General features: G+C 37.7%; 1 protein-coding gene and 1 non-coding gene across 12 annotated transcripts in view; both read left to right on the forward strand.

Moving 5' to 3' along the window:
- The window catches only part of FHIT (fragile histidine triad diadenosine triphosphatase), a 1,501,152-nt gene that overhangs the window by 530,063 nt on the left and 954,137 nt on the right, over positions 1-16,952 (forward strand). Inside the window, exon 1 of one of the 11 annotated variants that reach the window (XM_068557817.1) lies at positions 6,737-6,932. The exons of the other annotated variants lie outside the window; for them this stretch is intronic. Within the exon in view, the coding sequence (XP_068413918.1) occupies positions 6,771-6,932 (162 nt within the window). The 5' untranslated portion in view covers positions 6,737-6,770. Of the gene's footprint in view, positions 1-6,736; positions 6,933-16,952 lie in introns of those variants that run through there. 11 annotated transcript variants of the gene reach the window in all.
- Positions 15,592-15,695, forward strand: LOC137774372 (U6 spliceosomal RNA). Its single transcript, XR_011075893.1, has one exon. It is a non-coding gene; the product is annotated as a U6 spliceosomal RNA (small nuclear RNA).

Consider the following 16,952-nt stretch of genomic DNA (forward strand, 5'->3'; position numbering starts at 1 on the left):
TGAGCCTGCGCGTCTGGAGCCTGTGCTCCGCAACAAGAGAGGCCATGATAGTGAGAGGCCCGCGCACCGCGATGAAGAGTGGCCCCCACTTGCCGCAACTGGAGAAAGCCCTCGCACAGAAACGAAGACCCAACACAGCCATAAATAAATAAATAATTAAAAAAAAAAAGTTTCAGGGTTTACTTAATCATTCAACAAACATCAGAGAAGCAAGAAGAACTACAATCCTGCAGCCTGTGGGAAAAAAAAAAACACATTCACAGAAAGATAGACAAGATGAAAGGGCAGAGGGCTATGTACCAGATGAAGGAACAAGATAAAACCCCAGAAAAACAACTAAACGAAGTGGAGATAGGCAACCTTCCACAAAAAGAATTCAGAATAATGATAGTGAAGATGATCCACGACCTCGGAAAAAGAATGTAGGCAAAGATGAAGAAGATGCAAGAAATGTTTAACAAAGACCTAGAAGAATGAAAGAACAAACAAACAGAGATGAACAATACAATAACTGAAATGAAAACTACACTAGAAGGAATCAATAGCAGAATAACTGAGGCAGAAGAATGGATAAGTGACATGAAGACAGAATGGTGGAATTCACGGCTGTGGAACAGAATAAAGAAAAAAGAATGAAAAGAGATGAAGACAGCCTAAGAGACCTCTGGGACAACATTAAATGCACCAACATTCGCATTATAGGGGTCCCAGAAGGAGAAGAGAGAGAGAAAGGACCAGAGAAAATATTTGAAGAGATTATATTGAAAAACTTCCCTAACATGGGAAAGGAAATAGCCACCCAAGTCCCGGAAGCGCAGAGAGTCCCATACAGGATAAACCAAAGGAGAAACACGCCAAGACACATAGTAATCAAACTGACAAATATTAAAGACAAAGAAAACTTATTGAAAGCAGCAAGGGAAAAGCAACAAATAACATACAAGGGAACTCCCATAAGGTTAACAGCTGATTTCTCAGCAGAAACTCTACAAGCCAGAAGGGAGTGGCTTGATATACTTAAAGTGATGAAAGGGAAGAACCTACAACCAAGATTACTCTACCCGGCAAGGATCTCATTCAGATTCGATGGAGAAATCAAAAGCTTTACAGACAAGCAAAAGCTAAGAGAATTCACCACCACCAAACCAGCTCTACAACAAATGCTAAAGGAGCTTCTCTAAGTGGGAAACACAAGAGAAGAAAAGGACCTACAAAAACAAACCCAAAACAATTAAGAAAATGGTCATAGGAACATACATATCGATAATTACCTTAAACATGAATGGATTAAATGCTCCAAGCAAAAGACACAGGCTCGCTGAATGGATACAAAAACAAGACCCATATATATGCTGTCTACAAGAGACCCACTTCAGACCTAGGGACACATACAGACTGAAAAAAATATTCCATGCAAATGGAAATCAAAAGGAAGCTGGAGTAGCAATACTCGTATCAGATAAAATAGACTTTAAAATAAAGAATGTTACAAGAGACAAGGAAGGACACTACATAATGATCAAGGGATCAATCCAAGAAGAAGGTATAACAATTATAAATATATATGCACCCAACATAGGAGCACCTCAATACATAAGGCAACTGCTAACAGCTATAAAATAGGAAATCAACAGTAACACAATAATAATGGGGGACTTTAACACCTCACTTACACCAATGGACAGATCATCCAAAATGAAAATAAATAAGGAAACAGAAGCTTTAAATGACACAATAGACCAGATAGATTTAATTGATATATATAGGACATTCCATCCAAAAACAGCAGATTACACGTTCTTCTCAAGGGCGCACGGAACATTCTCCAGGATAGATCACATCTTGGGTCACAAATCAAGCCTCAGTAAATTTAAGAAAATTGAAATCATATCAAGCATCTTTTCTAACCACAATGCCTTGAGATTAGAAATGAGTTACAGGGAATAAAACGTAAAAAACACAAACACATGGAGGCTAAACAATACATTACTAAATAACTAAGAGATCACTGAAGAAATCAAAGAGGAAATCAAAAAATACCTAGAGACAAATGACAATGAAAACGTGACAATCTTTTGGAACCTTTGGGATGCAGTGAAAGCAGTTCTAAGAGGGAAGATTATAGCAATACAAGCCTACCTCAAGAAACAAGAAAAATCTCAAATAAACAATCTAACCTTACACCTAAAGGAACTAGAGAAAGAAGAACAAACAAAACCCAAAGTTAGCAGAAGGAAAGAAATCATAAAGATCAGAGCAGAAATAAATGAAATAGAAACAAAGAAAACAGTAGCAAAGATCAATAAAACTAAAAGTTGGTTCTTTGAGAAGATAAAACTGATTAAACCATTAGCCAGACTCATCAAGAAAAAGAGGGAGAGGACTCAAATCAATAAAATTAGAAATGAAAAAGGAGAAGTTACAACAGACACCGCAGAAATACAAAGCATCCTAAGAGACTACTACAAGTAACTCTATGCCAATAAAATGGACAACCTGGAAGAAATGGACAAATTCTTAGAAAGGTATAACCTTCCAAGACTGAACCAGGAAGAAATAGAAAATATGAACAGACCAGTCACAAGTAATGCAATTGAAACTGTGATTAAAAATCTTCCAACAAACAAAAGTCCAGGACCAGATGGCTTCACAGATGAATTCTATCAAACATTTATAGAAGGGCTAACACCCATCCTTCTCAAACTCTTCCAAAAAATTGCAGAGGAAGGAACACTCCCAAACTCATTCTATGAGGCCACCGTCACCCTGATACCAAAACCAGACAGAGATTCTACAAAAAAAGAATATTACAGACCAATATCACTGACGAATATAGATGCAAAAATCCTCAACCAAATACTAGCAAACAGAATCCAATAACACATTAAAAGGGTCATACACCATGATGAAGTGGGTTTTATCCAAGGGATGCAAGGATTCTTCAATATACGCTTATCAATCAATGTGATTCACCATATTAACAAATTGAAGAATAAAAACCATATGATCATCTCAATAGATGCAGAAAAAGCTTTTGACAAAATTCAACACCCATTTATGATAAAAACTCTCCAGAAAGTGGGCATAGAGGGAACCTACCTCAACATAATAAAGGCCATATAGGACAAACCCACAGCAAACATCATTCTCAATGGTGAAAAACTGAAAGCATTTCCTCTAAGATCAGGAACAAGACAAGGATGTCCACTCTCACCGCTATTATTCAACATAGTTTTGGAAGTGCTAGCCACAGCAATCAGAGAAGAAAAAGAAATAAAAGGAATAAAAATTGGAAAACAAAAAGTAAAACTGTCACTCTTTGCAGATGACATGATAGTATACATAGAAAATCCTAAAGATGCCACCAGAAAACTACTAGAGGTAATCAATGAATTTGGTAATGTTGCAGGATACAAAATTAATGCACAGAAATCTGTTGCATTCCTGTACACTAATGATGAAAAATCTGAAAGAAAGATTAAGGAAACACTCCCATTTACCACTGCAATAAAAAGAACAGAATACCTAGGAATAAACCTACCTAGCGAGACAAAAGACCTGTATGCAGAAAACTATAAGACACTGATGAAAGAAATTAAAGGTGATACCAACAGATGGAGAGATATACCATGTTCTTGGATTGGAAGAATTAATATTGTGAAAATGACTATACTACCCAAAGCAATCGACAGATTCAATGCAATCCCTATGAAATTACCAATGACATTTTTTACGGAACTAGAACAAAAAATCTTAAAATTTGTATGGAGACACAAAAGACCCCGAATAGCCAAAGCAGTCTTGGGAAAGAAAAACGGAGTTGGAGGAATCAGGCTCCCTGACTTCAGACTATACTACAAAGCTACAGTAATCCAGACAGTATGGTACTGGCATAAAAACAAATATAGATCAATGGAACAGGATAGAAAGCCCAGAGATAAACCCATGCACCTATAGTCACCTTATCTTTGATAAAGGAGGCAAGAATATACAGTGGAGAAGAAACAGCCTCTTCAATAAATCGTGCTGGGAAAACTGGACAGCTACATGTTAAAGAATGAAATTAGAACGCTCCCTAACACCATACACAAAAATAAACTCAAAATGGATTAGAGACCTAAATGTAAGACCGGACACTATAAAACTCTTAGAGGAAGACATAGGAAGAACACTCTTTGACATAAATCACAGCAAGATCTTTTTTGATCCACCTCCTAGAGAAATGGAAATAAAACAAAAATAAACAAATGAGACCTAATGAAATTCAAAAGCTTTTGCAAAGCAATGGAAACTACAAACAAGATGAAAAGACAACCCTTAGAATGGAAGAAAATATTTGCAAACGAATCAACGGACAAAGGATTAATCTCCAAAATATATAAACAGCTCGTGCAGCTCAATATGAGAAAACAAACAACCCAATCCAAAAATGGGCAGAAGACCTAAATAGACATTTCTCCAAAGAAGACATACAGATGGCCAAGAAGCACATGAAAAGCTGCTCAAAATCACTAATTATTAGAGAAATGCAGATCAAAACTGCAATGAGGTATCACCTCACACCAGTTAGAATGGGCATCATAAGAAAATCTACAAACAACAAATGCTGAGGAGGGTGTGGAGGAAAGGGCACCCTCTTGCACTGTTGGTGGGAATGTAAATTGATACAGGCACTATGGAGAACAGTATGGAGGTTCCTTAAAAAACTAAAAATAGAATTACCATATGACCCAGCAATCCCACTACTGGGCATATACCCAGAGAAAACCATAATTCAAAAAGACACATGCACCCCAATGTTCATTACAGCACTATTTACAATAGCCAGCTCATGGAAGCAACCTAAATGCCCACTGACAGACAAATGGATAAAGAAGATCTGGTACATATATATGTAATGGAATATTACTTAGACATAAAAAGGAACAAAATTGGGTCATTTGTTGAAACACATATGGATCTAGAGGCTGTCATACAGAGTGAAGTAAGTCAGAAAGAGAAAAACAAATATTGTATATTAACACATGTATGTGGAACGTAGAAAAATGGTACAGATGAACCAGTTTGCTGGGCAGAAATTGAGACACAGATGTAGAGAACAAACGTATGGACACCAAGGGGGGAAAGTGGTGGTGGTGGTGGGGTGGTGGTGTGATGAATTGGGAGATTGGGATTGATATGTATACACTGATGTGTGTAAAATGGATAACTAATAAGAACCTGCTGTATAAAAAAATAAATTAAATTAAATTCAAAATTCTAAAAAATAAATAAGCTACAAAGATACAGCACAGGGAATATAGCCTGTATTTTATAATAACTATAAATGGAGTATAATCTTAAAAATTGTGAATCACTGTGTTGTACACCTGAAACATTTCATTGTATAATATTGTAACTCAAGGGAAAAAACAAAAAGAATGGAAAGAAAGTTGCTTTCAGTTAAAGAAAAACTGAGAAAATTTATTGCCTGTAGACTAACTTATATCACAAGAAATGTTAAAGGAAGTTCTTTAGGTTGAAAAGAAATAATAGATGAAAACTCAGATCCTCAGGTAAGAATAGAGAACATTAGAAATCTTAAAATAGTAAGGTAAATATGAGCTCATTTTCCCCTCTTAATTTCTTTTCAACATATGTCTATCTAAGTAAAAATGATGAAATCATCTTGTCTGATTTATGATTCATGTAGATGTAATTCGAATGACAACTTGAATGGGGAGTGTTTTGTAAATAGGCCAAACAATGAGTAAGTTTCTATATTTTATATAAAATATAGTATAATATTTAGGTAGATTGTGGAAAGAAAGGTTACATTGAATTCCAGGTAGTCTGTGTAAATGTGAATGCTGGTTCCTAGAATGAATGAGAAATATTTGTACAGAATAGCACTTTGCAGATCCTTACTGGCCCACGTGTTAGGCAGGTGGAAACATCATCAGTTCCTACATGGATTCTAGATCAAGCAATCTCTTGACAAAAAACAACTTGGCTTTGACTAACCTTCATACCATGTGTTCTAGGACAATTTAGGAGACATAGCGTGGTTTCCTTTTTCTGTCCATTTTCATTCCCTAAGTAACAGCAGACAACAAGTTCAGAAAAAAGAAAGAGGATGATATTTAGCATTCTTTTCTGTCATGTTATGGGGACACTAAAAAATCAGTATCAGTGGGAAAGAGGTAATAGTTATTTCCTCAAAGCAAGGTTGCTTTTGTGATCCAGTGTGGTCCTTGAACTAGACTCAGGAAGCTGACTGAGTATTGGGAAAGAAGCCAAGAGTGTATGACAGAATTTGTTAATGGGCAGCTCAGCCTTTTCAGATTCTCCTTGGAAAGGGCCCCGGAGCTGGGGGAGCAGAATATTGACTTTGCTCTGAGGTAAGGCAGATGGAGGGGGAGGCTGAGATATAGGGAGAGGCAGAGATGACAGGTCTTGCAATATCATGGAAGACAACACATGGAGCAGAAAGAACATGAATTCTGGAATCTGCAAGTCCTACATCTGAACATCTACACCATGTCATGCTGGGTGACACTGAGCCAGTGTGTCAGGCTGAAAAATGGTCCCTAAAAAAGTATCCATGTCAAATTCCTGGAATATGTGAATGTGACCTTATTTGGAAAAAGATTCTTTACAGATGTGACTAAGTTAAAGCTCTTGAGATGAGGAAACCATTCTGGATTATTCCAGGGAGCCCTAAATGCTATCATAAGTATCCTTATAAGAGAGGGGCAGAGTGAGCTTTGAGACACACAGAAGAGGAGGAGATGCGACCTTGGAGGCACTGGAGTGATATGGTGGCCCCACGCCAAGAAATACCAGCAACCACCAGAAGGTGGACGAGGCATGGAGTGGAATCTCTGCTAGAGCCTCTGGAAGGAGCAGGGCTCTGCCAACACCTTGATTTTGGACATCTGGCCTCCAGAATTGTGAGTGTATAAATTTCTGTTGTTAAAAGTACTAAGTTTGTGGTAATTTGTTACAGCAACCACAGGAAGGAAAGGAATACAGCCAGTGACAGACCTCCCTGAATCTCAGTGCCCTCATCTCTAAAATAGGGTCATACTAGCTACCTTGTAATGTTGCCAGAATTAAATGAGAAAATGTGTAAAAATAGAAATTGAAAGAAAGAAGTGAGCAAAGAGCAAGAGATAGGGAACATGCTAGGAAAAATATAGGTATCCCTTGTTTGATGTGAGTAATTTGTACCTGATGATCAGATGTTTTACCCAACAATGTTTTCTAGGAGACAACTTCCCATTATTTTAAATGAGAAAAATGGTAACGTTTAATATGTCAATCCAACTCCCCAGCCAATTTCCTGAAATGTTAGTAAAACACAGTGAAATACACATAATTGAACAATAAGCTATTATACTAGGATTTAAAATACAGATCTTGCCACTGTTCAGTTGGCAAAAATTTATTTAGATTTATGATACCAAAACTCAATACAAAAATTTTGAGAAAATGATATACAGGAAAATCCTTAAGACACTTTCCAGATATGTTCCCGTAGAATGTGCGAACCATGGGGTAGATACTTTGAAAAGCACACTGAGTGTCAACATGAGGGCTACACATTTCAGACCTTGCCAATGCTAAAAGGCCATCATAGCATCAGTGTGAGCCACACTCTGCCACTGGGCGCTTGAACTGAAAACATTTCCACAGTGTCTTTCACATTTCGCAGAGAGTTAAGAAAATATTAAAGACAATTGCAGAGAAGGAAGCAAAGCAAGTAAGACAAGTTTCTACCTACAAAGCAAGTGTTTTTAGCAACTATATTGTTAGGTGATGGAGGATATAATTTTAAGTATTTTAAATTCTAGTATAATAGCTTATTGTTCAATTATGCACATTTCATTGTGTTTTACATTTTAAAGCATTTAAAAAATGCTTTGCTGTTGGGCTTTCCTGGTGGCTCAGTGGTTAAGAATCCGCCTGCCAATGCAGGGGACACTGGTTCGAGCCCTGGTCCGGGAAGATCCCACATGCTGTGGAGCAACTAAGCCCATGCGCCACAACTACTGAGCCTGTGCTCTAGAGCCCACGTGCCACAACTACTGAAGCCTGCGCACCTAGAGCCCGTGCTCCTCTACAAGAGAAGCCACTGCAATGAGACGCCCATGCACCGTAATGAAGAGTAGCCCCTGCTCACTGCAACTAGAGAAAGCCTGCGCAAAGCAATGAAGGCCCAACACAGCCAAAAATAAAATAAATAAATTAAAAAAAATGCTTTGCTATAATTTTCAGATCAGTGCAGTGAGCAGATCTTGTTTCCATAATCATAATGAACAGCTTTTTTTGGCCTCTTTCTAAAATGCCTAAGTTTTAATGAGGATTGTGGGGTTTTTTTTCCCAACTGGACAGAATCATTTCCCTTTGTCTGTTCCTATATTGCCAGTTTCTGGCTATGCTTGAAATAGAGGGTTGAATTCTGTATGAAAAGTGCTTAAAGGGGCTACAGGGCGTAATCTAAGTCATACAGGAATTGTGAGGATTTTAATGAGATAGTGAATGAAAAGAGCCTAACACAGTTCCCAGCGCAAGTCAGTATCTAATTATCATCGTTATCATCATTGACAGATTACTGCTGTATTTTTATGTTACAGACGAAAGTTTTCACATGATTATTTTTTTTAGGACCAAAAACAGGTTTCCATATTACCTACAAGTACAAAAGTCCTAAAGATGGAAAACAATAAGTTATTTATTGTATCACTAATATGTCAGAGACTAAAAGAGTTTGGGGAAGAGTAGCAAAAACAAATGGTAAATCTTGAACTTAAAAAGAAAGAAGGGCTATCTATCTCCATTATGGACAGCTGTCATGCACAGGCTGGAGCAACTCTTTAGGTAGAATCAGGGACACTTGAAAACTGGAAATCTTTTGCAAATTAGGACCATAATCTATTTACACCCCCCCCGCCCCCCCCACCCCCATGCTGGGCTTTCTTGTGGATAACTGATTCCATGTGTGCAACTTGCAGCAGGAAGGGCAGGATAAGGGCCTGGAAATTGTTAAACTCTAGATTGGATGGTACTTTGGAGACCTCCTTACAGGAAAATCTGTCAGTTACATGGCCAATCAAGTTGCAAGGCTAATACTTGCTAATTTTGCATTTCATTGAATGATGATATATAATACACCTCGTGATTCTACAGTAAATATTTCATTTCTTTTACTTTTCTGCCCAATAGATTGGCTTCATGCAGTTGCTAGATGAAAATAGAATTGTGTTGCAAAAGAGATAGATGATTTAGCAAATATGATTTTATATGCCAAAAAAGGTACACTAGCAGCTTTTATGATGAGTGTCCTTGAAGGGAAATATGGTGAATTTGCATCTGATTTAGGTCTTCTCTAAACAACAACAATAACAAAAAAGGCAGAAACAAGCCTAAGACAGTTTTATCTGTTTGGGTGGTATTAATGGGTTCTTGTTGGGAGATCTGTGATAGTGATAGTGATAGTGATAGTGATGCCTCCTGGTAATTTCTTGTGTGTGAAGGGTACAGGTAGGAATTTATAGGGATGGTTATGATCCAAACTTATTTGGTCTCCAAAGCATGTCCAGGAGAGGTTGTAGGCCTTTTCTCATCTTGCCTGGCATGTATATAACTGCAGATAGCAGCCATGCTAAGTTGTTGGGTAACTCATTTTGGTTACCTTCTTTAGGTGACACATTAGACATTTTTGCCTATCTTGAGTCCTCCATTCTGTCTATTATGGTAGACTGTAAGCTCCATAATGAAACTGTTTCTAACTTGTTCACCTCCATACCCTAGCCTGGTAGCACTCCAAAAAAAAATGTCGAACAAATAAGTAGAAAGAATGAACCTAGTGGTTGTCTTATCCATCCATCCATTCATCCATCTATCCTTCCATCCATTTCTCAAGATTGCTGTTTTCTTGAGCAATCTTGAACGTGGTCAAATGCACATTGTAAAATTAAACTTGAGGTGAAGCTATAATTTATTAATGTGCAGAGTGATTGATAAACTTAAGAAAAGAAATTGTACCACTTTGGTCAGCTAGATATACAAACCATTTGGAAACATCTCAGCAAAAGTGAAAGGGCGTCTCTGATGCCTCTAATCTACCTCTCCCTGCTCCCCATCCTTAGCTGCTATTCACACTTGCTTTTCTTAAACATATTTAATTTGTGACAAGTTGGGAGCTACCTTCTCTTTTCTGAGGTGATCTTTGAAGAATAATGTACTTAACTGCAGCCTATTTAGATTGTTTATCTGTATTTTTTTTTTAAAACATTGCTTTTTTTATTTTATTTTATTTATTTATTTATTTATTTTATTTATTTATGGCTGTGTTGGATCTTCGTTTCTGTGCGAGGGCTTCCTCCAGTTGTGGCAAGCGGGGGCCACTCCTCATCGCGGTGCGCGGGCCTCTCACTATCGCGGCCTCTCTTGTTGCGGAGCACAGGCTCCAGACGCGCAGGCTCAGTAATTGTGGCTCACGGGCCCATCTGCTCTGCGGCATGTGGGATCCTCCCAGACCAGGGCTCGAACCCGTGTCCCCTGCACTGGCAGGCAGACTCCCAACCACTGCGCCACCAGGGAAGCCCTGTTTATCTGTATTTAAATCCTTAGCTAGGTATTGTGTTTTGCTTTTAAGATAAAATCAATAATAAAAAGTTGAAAAGCAGCAGAGTAATCCTTGAACATTCCTCAACAACTATCCTCCCCTACTTCCAAAAAGAAACACTGCTTAATCTTAACTTTTTTGAAATTTTTTTCTCAGAGTTCATTTAGCTCTGGGTTCACCTTTATTCAAATGTATAGAAGCTAAAAATGGTACAAAGAAAGTTTATTCTAATCCAGACGCATTTGGAAGCCAGTGTCATTACTAAATGCTGTTGGTCTTGATAAGCTCTTTGATGAGCTGAGATCAGCTTCTATCACAGAGACAGATGTAGTTCATTGTAAAATAGTGTAAAGGCTATGTAAATAGTTGCTGGTGTGCAGCAAATTCAACTTTTGCTGTTTGGAATTTCTGGATTTCTTTTTTTTTTTTTTTTTTTTGATCCATGGTTGATTGAATCCTCAGATGCAGAACCTGTGGATACAGAGGGCCGATTGTTTAGGGTACAACCAATACGGAATTACCTCCAGGAAAGGGCTAGCTGTGGTGGTGCTGCTGGAAGCCGGTGAGTTAGACCAACTGAAATGTTTATGTAACCTCCAAATATCATTGTAAAATTCATCCTACCCAATTGATCTTCAGAGCTTTTGAAAAGAAAAATTATGGAGTAATTTGAGCTTCCCCTCTCTCCTCATCTGACCTCCTCTATTCCTGGAGCAGAGACATTAGATGTCAGTCAGAGATCCAAGAACATGGGGAAAGGAGTGAGAAAAGGAAGCCTGGGTAATTCACTTGATAAGTATTATCCATCATTCATGTGCACTGTAGAGCAGTGGGTAGTTGGGGAAATAGGATCATTTGTAAAGTTCAGGTGTTGGAGATGGTAGTGAAGAAAGATATTAAAGCATTATAGTTTTCAAAGGCAGTGACTGTAGAGAATTAAGGACTTCTGCTGTTAGCTGCAATTAAGTGTCTGGTGCCAGTCTTGACCTCCTTTCATGAAGAGCTATAAAATTAGATAAAATGTATGAGGCAACTATTTCCAGGAATTGGCTAACAGGCAATGCAGGACTTTGGTCTTTGAGAGAAGGTAACACTTGAAGTAGGCCTTGGATTCAGCTTGGTTTTCTGCCTAGGGGTCCATTCACTGGACCAGAGAGTAAGCCTTATTCTTTCTTATTAAGAATACATTCAAGTTGGAAGAATTACAGTCTCCCTCGCACCATACCCTAAAATTAATTCCAGCTGGATTAAGGCAATAAATGTATAAAATCAATCATTAGAAAGCTAGAAGAGAAATGAGCATTTATCCCAACTACAGTGAGAGAGAACCTTATAAACTTAAAGAGAAAAAGAAAAGATCACAAAAGAAAAGAGTTGTGGACTTGACTCCATTAAAATTAAACTTCTGTTTGTCAAAATACAAAAACCAAAATGGAGATACACATGTGCAGCAAACATGCGATACGAGTGCCTAGGGATCTTAAGAGACCAAGAGCTCATACCAATTGATAACAATGCATGATTCCAGTAGTTAAATGGGAGGCCAGACATCCAGTTTTTTCCATCCTAAAGCCTTTATTTTTAATCCTTTCCTTCTCAGTGGGAGAACTCAATTGCCCAAGGTCTCTTCCTGCTTGCTGTTTCATCACTCCTACTTCTGAGCCTCAGCAGGGACCTGGCCTTACATTCCATTGCATTCCCTGCCTGGGGCCCTCTATCTCTTACATGCAATCTTTAGTGATGTTTCTATGAGCTCTAAAAATTTGGGGTTTCCCAGCAACATTGTTCTATGGCATTTGTTACCAGGTATCGGTGTTTCATACTCATCTTTTATTGGAGATGTAGTAGTTTCATTTCTAGAAAGAAAATGTGACATGTTCCCCCTTTTGACTTCCTACCTTCTCTGAAAAATTGGATGCTTGAGGGGTGTGTGTGTGTGTGCATGTGTGTGTGTTTGTGTGTTTAGGGTATAGGCTTGCGGGGAGTAATAAAGGAAGTGATGGTGGGGAGGGCTGCCCCAGCATTACGTTTTCTGATCTGCTGGAAGCAGAAAAATGAGTGTGATGACCTGAGGGAGCTGATGACTAAGTGAGCATATGTTCTTAGGCACGTTTCAGTAAATCACATTGAGTAAGATTCTCCCTGTTACTCCTTTGTCCATTTACAGGGGTGGGCACTTAACATGTAGGTCTACTCCACTGTACAGCCCCAAAGAAAATATACATAAGCATTCATTCATTCATTTATTCATCCATAGGGAGAACCCACTATGTTCAAGGCACTGTAAGATATACAAAGAGAAATTCTCAAGAAGTTTCAAATCTTAGAATCTGTGGATGTACACAAATAAGTATAAGGTCAAAAGGGTTAAGGGTCGGGGCTTCCCTGGTGGCGCAGTGGTTGAGAATCTGCCTGCCAATGCAGCGGACATGGGTTCGAGCCCTGGTCTGGGAGGATCCCACATGCCGCGGAGCAACTAGGCCCGTGAGCCACAACTACTGAGCCTGCGTGTCTAGAGCCTGTGCTCCGCAACAAGAGAGGCCGCGATAGTGAGAGGCCCACGCGCCACGATGAAGGGTGGCCCCCGCTTGCCGCAACTAGAGAAAGCCCTCGCGCAGAAATGAAGACCCAACGCAGCCATAAATAAATAAATAAATAATTTTAAAAAAAAAGGGTTAAGGGTCATAAGAGACTTGAATGGAAATATACAATGAAAAATATAGTAAGCAGAGATTCTGGCCCAGCAAAGATGATGTAGACCCATTTTCCCTGCTCCTCCTCCAAAGCACAACTATGAACTCTAGAAATGAAGCAAGAGACAACCAAATGAGAATTCTGAAAGGTGGTAAGAAAGAGGTGAGCTGGTTTGAGACTCCAGGACTAGAGGAACAGCATAGTAGCAGGGTGTCTAGGGTCCTCCCTCCCAAGAGAAGAAGCCACCCAGACCAGGTGTTTCCTAACTCCTAACCTAATGACAGGGGGAAGCCCAGGGAGGTTGATTTTTTTCCTGATTGAATGGGAGTATCGCTGGCAACATCAGAGAAGTCTGACCCCTCCAATAAGGGGAATGAGAACCAGAGAAAAGAAATAGAAAACAAGTAATATGATAATAGACTGAGGTGCTAACATATCAATAATGATCTTAAATGTAAATCATCTAAATCTTTTATTGAAAGATAAAGATTGACAGAGTGGATAAAAGAACTCAGTCCAACTATATGCTGCTTATGAGGAACTCACTTCAAAGTCAATGATTAGGTAAGTTAAAAGTAAAAGGATAGAAAAAAGTACACCATACAAATATTAATTTTCAAAAAGCAGGAGAGACTATATTAATATGTGATAAAAGTAGACTTCAGAGCAAAGAAAATATCTAGAGACAAACAGAGATATTATATAATGATGAAAGCATCAACCCACCCAGAAAATTTAATGATCCTAAATATATACACACCAAACAATAGAGCCTTAAAGTACATGGGGAAAAAACAAACAAACAAAAACAAACAAGCCAACTAACAGAGTTGAAGGAGAAATAGAGAAATTGACAACTGTAGTTAGAGACTCCAATGCCCCATCTCAACAATAGATAGATCTACTTTGCAGAAAATCAGCAAGAATATAGAAGATCTGAGCATCACAATGGGCTAATAGTATCTAATTGACATATATAGAACACTACATCCAATAATAGCAGAATACACATTTTTTTCAAGCACTCATGTATCATTCAGCAAAATATACCATACCTTGGGTCACAAAAAACCCTTTAAGTTTTAAAAATTGAAATCATGCTGAATGTGTTCTCTGACTATAATAAAATCTAACTAGAAATCAATTACAGGAAGATCATAGAAAAAGTTCTAAACATAGGTCAAAGAGTAACTCTTAAAGGAAATTAAAAAATACATAGAACTGAATGAAAATGAAAACACTATATCAAAATATGTAAGCTGCAGCTAAAGCAGTGCTGAGATGGATATTTATACCACTAAATATGATACTAGAATTGAGGAAAGTTCTCAAATTAATAACCTAAGTTCCTACCTCAAGTATAAAAAAGAAAGAAAAATAAACCAATAGCAAGCAGACAGAAAGAAATAATAAAGGTAAAAGCAGAAATCCATAAAATTTAAAACAGGAAAAATATAAAGTCAATGAAGCAAAAAGTTGGTTATTCTAAAAAATTAATAAACTTGATAAATGATTAGCAAGGCTGACAATAACAAAATTGCCAACATTAGAAATGAAATAGGGGATATAAATACAGATCCTACAATCATTAAAAAATAAATAAGGATACACTGTGAACAATTTCATATTCACATAGTCAACTACTTATAAGAAAGAGATCAATTTTTCAAAAATTATAAACCACCTAAATTCAGCCAGTATGAAATGGACAGCTTGAGTAACGATTAAAGAAACTGAGTTAGTACTTAAAAGTTTCCCCCCAAGAACTCCTCAGGACCACACAGTTTCACTGGAGAAGTCTACCAAATGTTTAGAAAAGAATTAGTACCAATTTTACATAATCTCTTTCAGAAAATAGAAGAGGTAGGAACACTTCCCAACTCATTTTATGAGTGTAGTAAAAGACCACAAAAAGAAAGGAAGGAAGGGAGGGAGGGAGGGAAGGAGGGAGGAAGAAAGAAAGACTATTCCAGTCCAATATCTCTTGTGAACTTTGACACAGAAATACTCAACAAAATATTAGCAAATCAAGTACAACAATGTGTAAAAGGAATTATGTACCATGACCGAAGGGGATTTAATACAGGTATGCAAGGATGATTGAGTACTTTAAAATGAATCAATGTAATCTACCATATCAACAAGCTAAAGAAGAAAAATGATATGATCATATCAATTAACCCAGAGTAAGCATTTGAAAAAATCCAGCATCCATTTATAATAAAAATTGTTAGCAATTAAGGAATAGAGTTGAATTACCTCAACTTGATAAAGAGAATCCCTGAGTGCTTGCTTCAGCAGCACATATGCTAAAATTGGAACGATACAGAGATTAGTATTGCCCCTGCCCAAGGATGACATGCAAATTCGTGAAGCATTCTGTATTTTTATCTTTTTTGACCCCCCTCCTAGAGTAATGAAAATAAAAGCAAAAATAAACAAATGGGACCTAATTAAACTTAAAAGCTTTTGCACATCAAAGGAAACCATAAGCAAGACGAAAAGACAGTCCTCAGAATGGGAGAAAATATTTACAAATTAAGCAACTGACAAAATATTAATCTCCAAAATATATGAACAGCTCATGCAGCTCAATATCAAAAAAAAACACAATCCAAAAATGGGCAGAAGACCTAAATAAACATTTCTGCAAAGAAGACATACAGATGGCCAAGAGGCACATGAAAAGATGCTCAACATCACTAATTATTAGAGAAATGCAAATCAAAATTACAATGAGGTATCACCTCACACCGGTCAGAATGGCTATCATCAAAAAAATCTACAAACAACAAATGCTGGAGAGGGTGTGGAGAAAAGGGAACCCTCTTGCTCTGTTGGTGGGAACATAAATTGATACAGCCACTATGGAGAACAGTATGGAGGTTCCTTAAAAAACTAAAAATAGAACTACCATATGACCCAGCAGTCCCACTACTGGGCATATACCCAGAGAAAACCATAATTCAAAAGGACACATGTACCACAGTGTTCACTGGAGCACTATTTACAATAGCCAGGACATGGAAGCAACCTAAATGTCCATCAACAGATGAATGGATAAAGAAGATGTGGCACATATATACAATGGAATATTACTCAGCCATGAAAGGGAATGAAATTGGGTCATTTGTAGAGACATGGATGGACCTAGAGATTATCATACAGAGTGAAGTAAATCAGAAAGAGAAAAACTAGTATCATATATTAATGCATGTGTGTGGAATCTAGAAAAATGGTATATAGATGTTCTTATTTACAAAGCAGAAATAGAGACACAGATGTAGAGAACAAATGTATTGATACCGGGGGTGGGGGTGGGTGAGATGAATTGGGAGACTGGGATTGACATATATACACTGTTAATACTATGTATAAAATAGATAACTAATGAGAACATACTGTATAGCACAGGGAACTCTACTCAGTGCTCTGTGGTAACCTAAATGAGAAGGAAATCCAAAAAAGAGGGGATATATGTATATGTATAGCTGATTCACTTTGCTGTACAGCAGAAACTGACACAACATTGTAAACCAACTATACTCCAATAAAAATTAATTAAAAAAAAAAAAGAGAATCCCTGATATTGGGAACAACGCATGGATGTTCACTCTCGTTACTTCTATTCAATATGGTACTGGAA

This window comes from Eschrichtius robustus, chromosome 12 (genome assembly GCF_028021215.1).
Source record: "Eschrichtius robustus isolate mEscRob2 chromosome 12, mEscRob2.pri, whole genome shotgun sequence".
NCBI classification, from domain to species: domain Eukaryota; kingdom Metazoa; phylum Chordata; class Mammalia; order Artiodactyla; family Eschrichtiidae; genus Eschrichtius; species Eschrichtius robustus.